This window comes from Corvus moneduloides, chromosome 15 (genome assembly GCF_009650955.1).
Source record: "Corvus moneduloides isolate bCorMon1 chromosome 15, bCorMon1.pri, whole genome shotgun sequence".
In the NCBI taxonomy this organism is placed as follows: domain Eukaryota; kingdom Metazoa; phylum Chordata; class Aves; order Passeriformes; family Corvidae; genus Corvus; species Corvus moneduloides.
In genome coordinates, this window is record NC_045490.1 from 10,800,512 (window position 1) to 10,811,515 (window position 11,004).

At 42.5% G+C, this 11,004-nt stretch overlaps 1 protein-coding gene across 12 annotated transcripts in view; it reads right to left on the reverse strand.

Moving 5' to 3' along the window:
- The window catches only part of RAPGEF6 (Rap guanine nucleotide exchange factor 6), a 123,456-nt gene extending 115,734 nt beyond the window's left edge, over positions 1-7,722 (reverse strand). For 6 of the 12 annotated variants that reach the window (XM_032124579.1, XM_032124581.1, XM_032124573.1 and 3 more), the window contains exon 1: positions 7,589-7,720. In XM_032124579.1, the coding sequence (XP_031980470.1) occupies positions 7,589-7,657 (69 nt within the window). In that variant the 5' untranslated portion in view covers positions 7,658-7,720. Of the gene's footprint in view, positions 1-7,588 lie in introns of all 12 variants that reach the window. The other 6 variants (XM_032124578.1, XM_032124577.1, XM_032124582.1 and 3 more) reach the window with 3 other exon arrangements.
- Between the last annotated feature and the right edge of the window lie 3,282 nt (positions 7,723-11,004).

Here is an 11,004-nt window from a genome sequence, read left to right on the forward strand (position 1 = left end):
CCTATGCATGTTCCACCTACACAAGGTGATGAACACTGAATGTTCAGTCTAATTTACTTCCCAGAATTTTTATTAAAAGTTTGCTTTCCTTGGCATTTCATTTTTTGTGGGTTTGGTTTTGACTTTTTTTTTTTTAAACAGCTGTGGTTCACAACGATCTTCCAAAAATAATTAACAAATTATACACACCTACTCCAAGGCAACTTAAACATCACAATGTTTCCCTGTCTCCATCACAGTTTGTTTTACTCCTTTCACCCCTGCCCAAATTTTCCTTTCCAGGACAGTGCTCAACATCCTTACCCACAAAACAGGTTAATATGGACACAGACTCTAAAAAATCAAAACACTCACCCATCCCAAAACACTCATGCTGATTTTCTCTACTTTTTTAATATTACGTTTTTTTGAACAAGGAAACTTTGTTAGACAGACTCTAAATTTCAGAAAAATCTTGTCAATGTCACTTCAGTAAAGCCAGTAAATGTAGTCAAAACTCAAGCAGTTCCCTGAAACCTGATTTATTTCATTGGAACCACAAATCAATGTCTGACTGAAGTCAACAGGCTTTACTGTTAGGAAAGCTGGAAAAAATACTTATTTCTGAGAACTACCAGCAGAGTTTCCTTGCAGGTATTCCAACCAGACAATAGCTGCAGAACAGCCAAACCAGATCCCGCCTCTGCGAACAAGGTACCTTGTCCAAGACTTAACATAAAGTTATTTATGTCTCTTAAGACATAAATAATCCAAAGACTAACATGAGCAACACCTTCAGGCTTGCTGATGAGAGCACAACAACAACAAACTCAAAAAAATGTTCAAAAATGAGCAAAAAACCTTGCTAAGACAGATATTGAAGCCCATATAGCTGGGTATTTACATATATTAACATTTGTTAAAGCTGGTAAATGTTCCAGTATTGTATTTTGGTTTATTTGAAACAGCAGATGGATTTTATTTTTTATGTCCACCTAATTTAGGGCTGATTTCAACTTCAGAAAGTGTGTTGTACTTAAGGCTCCAGGTAGTGATGATCTGAATTATTTGGATACTGATATACGCCACGTTGTTGAGTACCTCTGGCCAATAATTCAACTGTATGTCATGAGCACGGAACTGCGTCCACATAGCAATGAAAACGTAAAAAAACCAAACACAACTGATTTTAAAGTAAGATTTTGTAAATTCAAAGTCAATCCTATGATCAGTTACAGATTAAAGATGCTAATCAAGGTTCATTTCAATTATCCAGAGAAGAGATTTCACCCTGCCCAGTCTTGGGGAGGGGGACACCACATTTTACCTGCACTGGTTTTTCCGGGATGTTTAGGAAGACTGAACAACTACTACCAACGTGCGCCAATTGGTATTTATCTGAATCTTTGGAATAAAAGATAAAAATACATCTGTCAAAGAACATCACTCTTGATCACCTCAGAAAACAAGGTGCAAACACAAAGTTTATGAAAATTAATTATCAAGCAGCATCTATTGAGGTAAAACAACAGTTTGCATGCTTGGCTTTTTTTATTACAGGAAAACCACAGATCTAATTGAGATGTTAAGAAATAGAATAAGAGACAACTATGTTAAGAAATAGAATTAAGAGACAACTACCTACCTAAAGCACAAGACAAAATAGAGGAAAATCTAAACACTAAAAACTTCCTAACCCATCAAGCTGACAGGTGAAGAGACACTGTTTTCCCAAAGCTTTGAGGCTTGTTGGACAATCCTCCAGGATTGTCAGTGCTGTATTTACCATGAGCTTAAATACATTAATTTAATGAGCAGCTGGGAAAAAAAAATGTAGTTTTGTTTTACCTTCAACTCAAAGCTATGTGGCGGGGAAGCGCAGAAGGAAGAAAGAAGGTTTATGACTGTTTCACTAAAAGTAGTAAGAATTTCAACTTCATTAACACAGAAACTATAGTCTGCTTTCGAATAAGAATCTTAAGAGGTGTCAGCCACCACTATGATCCTCAATGTGCCATTCCTCATGTACCTCTGTTCTGAACTTTGGTTTGAGTAGGTGGCTATAAAAAAGCTTTACAACTCATTTTATTTAAAGAGACTAATCTAATATTTAAGTAACCCTCACAAGTCTAGGTCTTTCCTAGTCCTAGCAAGATGCTGATGGAATATGGTGTCAATGAAATGCATGCACTCTCAACGTCTTTCTCTAAAGCTGCAGTTACTCAACATTCTTGTCCATGAAAAAATTTTTGTGCACGTGATTTTTCAATCATACTGACCATAAATAAAACTGTAACTGTTGCCTTCACAGAACTATTTATAAATTATTCATATTACAAGGTTTTATGTTTTTCTAACTGTAAAAGATAATTGTTGCCCTATGAGCACAGAAAGGCTATCTGCACAGGGTACACAAGGACCCAGGAAGGAATTCGTTAGCAATAAATTGCAGGCATGTTAGTACGTGTTCCTATCAGTTTGGTTATCACCAGTGATAATTAATTTTTCCACTTTAAAGGTCTTTTCCAGCTTCCCAACATAGTCACATGCCAAGAGCAGCCCAAGTCTCTGCATGGTGAGAGATTAAAGTTATGTAGCACTGGTCAGTGCATCTTTGATCAAGTTTTCAGGAGATTCTCTGGCAAAGATACTAAAGCAGAAAGACACAGAACAATCTCAAGGATTTTACAACAGTTGGCTGCTCCTCATCTTCAGTTTGAGCTTCAGAACTGTTACCTGCATGACAAAGTCTTACAAAGTGTCACCTATAAAAGAACAGATCACCAAAAATTGGGAATGAAAGTGTAAGACAGAGGTTAGGTAGTAGAAAATTATGACAGGAGTCAGGTTTCCATCACTCCTCTGTCCCTGTTTTGGAGGCCCACATACTAACAGTAAGGGGTTTTTACTAAATAGAAACTAGCATCTGCATCTTCATTTAACACAAATTTCTTTTGGCTTTACAATAACTGCAAGCATCTCCACTTTTGTGGTGACTCTACAATTCTAATTACTTTCAAAGGCTATCCAAAACCAACACCCTTGATACAGTTACACTCCTAAAAGCTCACCTCAGATTATAGAAACAATAGATTTTAACAATGGTTAATCCCATTTCACCCACCAAATTTTGAGAAAATTATTAATAAGATGAAAAAAAACACTTCGAAATACCAGTTATTTCTGGAAACAAGAAGCAGATGTTCTCCTCTGTTTGGCTCAGCTGTGCTACAGTACAAGAGTGCCTTTGTTATGCTGTCAGCAATAATTTATTTTATTTATTACAGCTATTTTATAATGCCCATCAATGTACTATTTGTGCATGATTTACATTCACGCAGATCTATTTCTCTATATCTAAGCCATCAAGAAGCATCACATACACACTCCAAACAGCAGACCCTGTTATGAGAAAATTCTGCAAATTAGGTTTTTTCCTCTTTCCACTGCATTAATAAAAAGGGAACAGGAAGAGAAGACGGAATTAGTATTGCCAAATGAAGTCAAATTAACATTATCAAGAACTACTGCAAGATGAAGTTAGGAAAATACAAGAGCTCTAAGTATAAACTCCAACTCTTTGAAGTCAAATAAAGGCAAAGCTTTCTGAACCACGAAAGTAAACACTGTCTAGAACAAAGTCATGAAGAACTAAAAAAGATACTATATTGGGAAAAGGTTCCATTAAAAATGGAAGAGAGCATGCTCATGGAGGAGAAGGAAAGACAAAGAAAAAGGAGCACAATCATTTGCTGTTTGGCCCTATCAACCACTGAGCCCTTATCTGTGGCAGCATGAACAACTCCTCTAAAGACCAAAATCAGAGCCTTTGTATGGATCTGGTAAGGAATTCTGGGCCTCAGAAAAAATTAAACCTTTAATGAGAGCACACACACGGTGGCACAAGCATTCATCCTTCCCTCCTACTGCTTTGAACAAAGATTTTCTCCTATTAAAATATTTCCAAATTACTAATATCCCCACCTGTGACAAGAAACAGCAAAAACATTGCACAATAAATCCCGTATTTCCAAGCAAACACTGAAGGATCTGCATGTATAAACACTCACAGATTTACCACCCTGGGAGAAAAGTGCAAATATTAAAATATTAAACAAGTGTACAAAATCCTATTGTTTAAGTATAGGCATGATTTTTTTCAGACTAAGTATCCAACTACCGCCACAGTTTCCTCTGTCTGACTAGACAGAAGGGATGATTTGTTAGGATAATCTGTTATCAAAACTAACATCTGAGAGAAGCCTCACAAATTCTGCACTTTCAGGCCATACCTGAGAGACAGGTATACAGATTTATTTCCAGTGTCAGCACAGGGTCACAGGCCATCAGGGAACCAGCAAGATTTGACTAAATGGGACTCACTCAAATCCTAGAGCAGCATCTGCTACATAAACAGGCATCAAGCCACTAGGAAACATTCTGGAACTCTTTCCACATGAGAAGTCACTTGCATCACATATGAACAATATGCACCTCCAATGATGGACCAAGGGAGAGAAAAGGGAGAGGAGAGGAAGCAAAATACTTGCCAGCCTTTGGTAGTTTCAAAAAAGATTCTAAACGGAGTAACACAACAGCAATTACATAAAAATGTACACATCATTAAATTTTTGCTACAATCCCTACAAATTCATCAAAATAATTCCCTCTGGCAAATAAATTAAAGATTGTAACATATGAAGTATCTGAGCAACAACAACTAAAAAAAAAAAAAATCAAGTGTGTACATGCCTAATATGCATAACTTATACACTTTAACAATTAGCAAACATTGGAATGTTACCACAACACTGAAAACTTGCCCTAACTCATATTTTTCCAAACAAAAATATTTGTAGCATCAAGAACTAAAATACTTATTTGAGCAAGACACTGAGATAAATTTCAAAATAAGTAAATTACAAAAATATTTTAATATCTCCCTGCTTAGTTTTGTAGTTCTTAGAAATTAAAACATTTTGCCAAGAAAAAGATCTACAATTAAAATCATATGGATAATTGTACTACTTGTAAGCAAAATCTGGCATGTGGAGGGTTTATCTGTATTTTTCCAGAGACTACACAGATGACAGGAACAAAGCACCAGACCATGCTACTAATCAGCACAGCCCCAACCCTGTAATTTGTAATAAATACCCAGGTAAACTGCTCATATAAACTGCAGGAGCAGAAACAGAGAGAGGGGCAGAGAGGGACTGAAAGCGCCTGAAACTCATGTGGATGAGCAGCTTTTGCTTATCATAAAATACCAGTCATAGCTTGGGGAATTTGAGGGGGTTCCTGTACAAAAACGCAGTCCAAGTGCACAAGCAGCCCCGTGCAGCCGATTTTGTGTGGGAGGAGGTGATGATACCCTCCCACCAGAGTAGGAGGGGAGAAATGAAGCCACACTTTTTGTCTGTGTACAACTGGATACTTCAAGACAGGAGTCACCAGATCATTCATCCTGTGCAGGGACACCCAAAATTTGGGTATGATCCTAATGGCTGCACTAAGCAGGTTTCAGCTTCCCTGCCTCAAGTCTTGCAGCCTACAGAGGAAAGGGGATAAGCCAGGGTGTTGAGAATAAATAAATAAATAAATAAAATTGCAGTGGCTTTCTCCAGTTCACTTATCACCCTATAGCCATCTGTCCTCACATCCCAGAGCAGATGTTTGGAAAATCTGTCAGCGTGACTGTGACAGGAGATTTCACGCTTTGTATCTGAGCAGGTAGCACAGATCCCCAGGTATACCCTGCTATCAAATTAGGGACAAGCTTTTCTTTCTAAATGTATGTAAACAAAAGCATCCCAAGAAAACAAAAGTGACTTGATTGTAATTATCTACTCAGCAACAGGCAGCAAGAACCGAGGACCCAACCCTGCCAAGTTTTAAGTACATGTGTAATTTTAATCACCAGTAGTCTCACTGTGCAGTGTCTCTAAAAGCCTGCCAAAACAGGGCCAAATAAACAAGGGAATTCAGATTTTTTAAAAATCATTTTAGAAGTACTATTACTTAGATTAGCAAAGATTAGATTTTTTTTTCCCGCAACTGAGATACCTTGGCAAATTCAAACTTGCATACAACCCTGATGTCACTCTCAATGGGAACCTACACAAATGCACACAAACCCACAAGCAGTCAGTCATGATATCTTACAGTTTAACACTACAAGGTTAAGTAAAATAATTATTTTAAGGCAGTTTTTGCCTAAACTAGGTGATAACCATAAATAATTCCATGACAGCTGCTGGGGGAAAAATTGGGGATGCCTAAAAAAAGAACAAAAAGCCCTACACAGCCACAGAGGTTGGTACAGCAAGTAGGAGCGGTGGGCAGAGGTTCTGGGCCAGGCCAGATTACCTGTTTCCCAAAGTCCAAGCCACGACAAGCCAGCACGGAATGCCAACTCATGAATGACACTTCTGTGATGAACCCAGTTGCCCAACACTGCAAGCCACACTAGCAAAGGAATTTTGCTAACTGAAGACTCCAGCTGAAGAGAAAGAAAGAAAGGTCTGAAGCAAGAGGGGAGTGCTAAAAATAAGGAAAAAAGAATGGACACAGAGACTACCTCATCATTAATTTAGAGACACAAGGAGGAATGTGTTGGATATCCCAAAGTGAGTAACCACGGGGACTGAACTTCTGTATTTCACTCACTAGGCTGACTTGAAAGGTAAATAGGGGGCTCTGTCCCGGTAGCATGTACTCCAGAGCAGCCTCTGAGCAGTTCCCTGAGTAGCCCTTCCATAACTAACTTATAAGGAAGACCAGGCAGGACATTTCTGTTATCCACTGAAGTATCAAGGGAGAACAGATGTTTCCCAGTCTCCAAGGGAAAAACTCAAGAGTGTATCACTTCACAACACTAATTCTTGAGCACATTTAAAAAAAAAAAAAAAAAAACCACAGCAAGGGAAACAAATAAAGGAAGGCAAAGGGTAAGTAAGCAAACAAACTCCAATCAGACCTTCAACAAATGCAAATTATATCAAACTTACTTCATTATTAAGTTAATGCTCCATGACATTACCATTCCCAAAAATACAGGGCTGACTACAGACCGGCTTGTGGGCTTGTAGGGAAGGGACAGAGAAGGCAGTTAATTAGAAAATGCATTTTATTTTAGCTTACCAGCCTCACACATTTCTATACTCCCACTCACTGCAGAAACACCTTTATGAAGTCTGGGCAGCATAATTAGTTTGGTTTTGTTTAAATCTGCATCACCGTACAGGTAAGCAAAGACTTTCGGCTCCCTAACTTTTCCCATAAGTTTTGCATCACTTTATAAATATGCAACATTTTACTTTTCGGTGATCTACTTCTTCTTGTTCTTCTTCCAACAGCTGGCCCAAAGTACTTCATGAAGAGCCTTGTGCCTGTACCCAGTGTGTTACTGGGCGTTTAAACCACTGCTGGTCCCGAGAGGGCCAACTTTGGAGAAAAATAAATAAATAACCGAGCTCCAGACAGAAGTTTGTGCTCCAGGTCTATGTGCGCACCGCGGACCCCAGGCTGTCGGAACACGGATTTACGCAAAGGAAAAGTGAGAAAGTAAATAAAAAGACTCCCTGGGAAGGAGCCGGAGACGCCTTACCTCCGGAGTGCGCTCCGCGGGCTTCTTCCGCAGCGCCTGTTTGATCCTGGGCTCCACTGGGGCGCTCATCCTCCAGCCCTGCGCCCTCCGCCCCGCGGCGCCTCGAGAGCGGCCGGCGGGGCGCTGCCGCGGGGCGCGCCGCGATCACACCGGCGCGGCCCGCCGGGGCTCCCGCCCGGGCTCCGCCGCCCTCCGGCCCCGCAGGGAACGCGCCCCGAAACTTTCGCCGCGCTGGGGCCCGGGCGGGGAGCGGGAACGGACCGGGGGAGGCCGGGGCGGGAGAGGGACCGGGCGCGGTGCCCGCCGCCGGGCTGGCTGCTCACCAGGCGGGCGGCACTCGGGGCGCCTCGGGCTCAGCGGCGGCGGCGGCGCTCGGGGCGGGCGACGGCGGCTCCCGGTGCGTTCCCGGGGCGGCCGACGCCGCTCCCCATCGCGGCGCGAGCGCTCCGTGAGCGAAGTTACCGGCCCGAGCGGGACTCCCCGCGCACTCGGCCCCCGAGGCTCCGCCCTCCACGCCCGCACAAAGCGATGCGGGCGGGCGAGTTGTTCCGCGGCGCGGCACCAGAGGGTCCGGAGAGGAATCCCACGGCCGGGTACGAGCCCGCGTCTCCCCTGAACACGCCGGGAGTCGCCACCACCGCCCGGACCCCCCGTCCCGGTCACCCACCACGCGTTCCCCGCTACGGAAAAGCGCGAGAGCGGGCCCTTCAACCCAGACAATCAGCAAGAAGAGCGAGGGGCGGAGCGGAGGAGGAGCAGGAGGGGCTGTGGCGAGCCCCGGCCCCACGCGCCGCGGGGAGGGTGGGGGGTGGAGCCGGGGCCGGCGCGAGGCGAAGGCTCGCGAGGGTTTGGAGGGACCTGGCGCCTGCGCCCTGCGGAGGCGTCGTCTCCGAGCGTTGAGGTGGCCGTGGGCTTTTTCTGGAAGTCGCTTTTGTGCTGCCTGTACACTCGACATAAGGCGTTTTCTGCATTAGTCTACATCCGAAATAAAGCATTTTCTGCATCACTTGGGATCAGAGTGTCCGTGATCAGGCATAACATGCTGTCATGGCACCTCTCCCCCTGAGTTTGCGTGTGTTGCCGCTTTCCCTCACACAACAGTTCATAGAATATTGACCTCCGTGATTCCTGAACTTCTTCAAGCCTTTGGCTTAGGTCGCTTCTGGAGGAGTGGCCCCATCCTCGCGGTCCCCAGTGAGGCCTCGCAGCGCCCGGCCAGGCACGGTCCTGCTTCCCGCCCGCAGTCGTCGAATACAGACCTCGGCATTAAATACAAAGAAGGTGCTACCACAGCTCGAGAGTCCTGTGGTGTTTTATAAACTACCTACGAGCCCTGCATTCCTGGTCCTGACGCCACTCGGGGACAACAGGAAGCAGCCACATACCAAACACGCCTCGCAAGATTTTCCTTCCTACTGCAAGTCTGATTCTGTAAATTTATGAGATCAAAGCTTTGCAGGCACAACACTTGAGTTTGCCCTTTTGTTTTTTCTTCTTTCCTTCCTAATAACTAAGAGTGGTTTTGTTTCTGCCCTTTCTCCAGCTACCCCTTCCCGTTCTCTTTACCACCTGCCCTTTATGGCACAATTACATTTGTTGTGCTCAAGGACTCGATTGTCCCTTCCACATTGTTTTATAATATTTCTAGTGTTTTCTTCAAAAAAAAAAAAAAAAATCTGAGGAAATACGGCGTTTCCTCCACTGTAGACTATTTTGATGCTGTGCCTGGTATCACTGCAGGCACAACCCCCATGGGATGGACAGCTGGGATCTAAAGAACAGCTACTCTTAACATCACAGTCATGACACTGCATCCACAACAGAGAGAATATAAGGTGCTCCCAAAACTGGCAGGAAAGACACAGGTTTCAGTCTCATAAAGTCTGTCAAAACTAATTTTCTTTCTTTTTTTTTTCCTTCTCTTTGAACTTCTGTTGTAAATGTAAGATTTCCAAATATCAATGTCTATATGTCTATAAATGTCTATAATGTCTATTATGGTTCCAAAGGTCAGAAGTTTGTACTAGTTATTTCACAGAACATGTTATCCTCTTTCAACTTTAGTACATAAAATATTATTTCCTGTGGTGTGGGAATCTTCAAAGTTTCCCTGCCAGGAAACCAAATGGAAAATACAGAGATTAAAAGTTCTCCTGAGTAACTAAGGAGAAGAAAAGAAGAAGAGAACTGAAGCATGAATCCTTCTCTATTAGGAGATTCTTCTTTTCTCTTATTTCTTCAGTTTGGGTTTTGGTTGTGGTTTGGGTTTTTTTTTTTTTTTTTTTTTGGAGATGTAACAGCAAATCAAGAGCTTTACCAGCTCAGTTTATATTTAAAGATAAGGTAAAAGATTTGTCAATACTCCCCAGGTGCAGGTGGCTGGAAAAAAAAATTAATGAACAACTAGAAACAAACCCTCAGATTTTGGTGAAATCTGCGCAGTCACAGTTCTCATGGATCTGAAATAATTTAAGCCCTATTCTTGGTTTTTAGAAGGAAACTCATTTTACCACCTATTCCAGCTGTTCAGCATTCCTGCAATGAACACAACACAGAAGTGGACACGCACCATGGGAATAAAGTTAGTAGCCTAAAAATTCCTTTTTCTTTCACACACGAATTCTCATACTGGACACCAGCCTACAGCCAGGCACAGGAGCAGTGAGGGAGCCAGAAGTATTCCATAGGAACCAAAGCTGCCATTCCAATTTAATTGCTTGACTCGACTGACCCGTGAAACAAGACTTTCCTCACTCCAAAAATACCTGAGTTTGGGTAGGTAGTGGCTCTAATAGCTGCAATTATTTCAGGGGCTATTTTAGCCGTAGGGTTTATTTTCCCAGATATCTGGAGAACAATGGAAACGAGCGTCATGATTCTCACTGTTCACTGTGTTACAGCCAATGTCTCCACGTGGTAAAACCAACATAGTCAAACACAATTAAAAGGCTTTCACGAGTAATTTCAGGGCTGGGATTAAGGGATGTGGCCAAGCAGGACGCCTATTGTCCATGCAGAGGGGAAAATTTGCTTGCCTTTTGTCTGGATTGTATCCCTACAGAAGTAAAGCATCATCACTTACCGCAGTTTTTAAATTGGAAACTAACAGTATCTGTATCATGCAAGAATCGGAGGTGCTTTGCTATTTATACGGATGAGTTGCAGTTTCAAGAGATTAAATGTTTCTGCTTCAAACATCCATGAATTTGGGAAGACCAGCTGAGTTACAGAGTACATCTCCTCCTCCCAGTATGCTCCCTCAATTGTTCTGGTTCACTGACACTCCCAAAGATGCCTTTTAATCTAACGCCTTTTACCACCATGTGCACATCCCAGATTCCTCAGGGTAAAACTCAACTTCCTCACCTCTCCCACTGGGAAAGATTCATAATCATCATGCACTGAAATATTTTTAA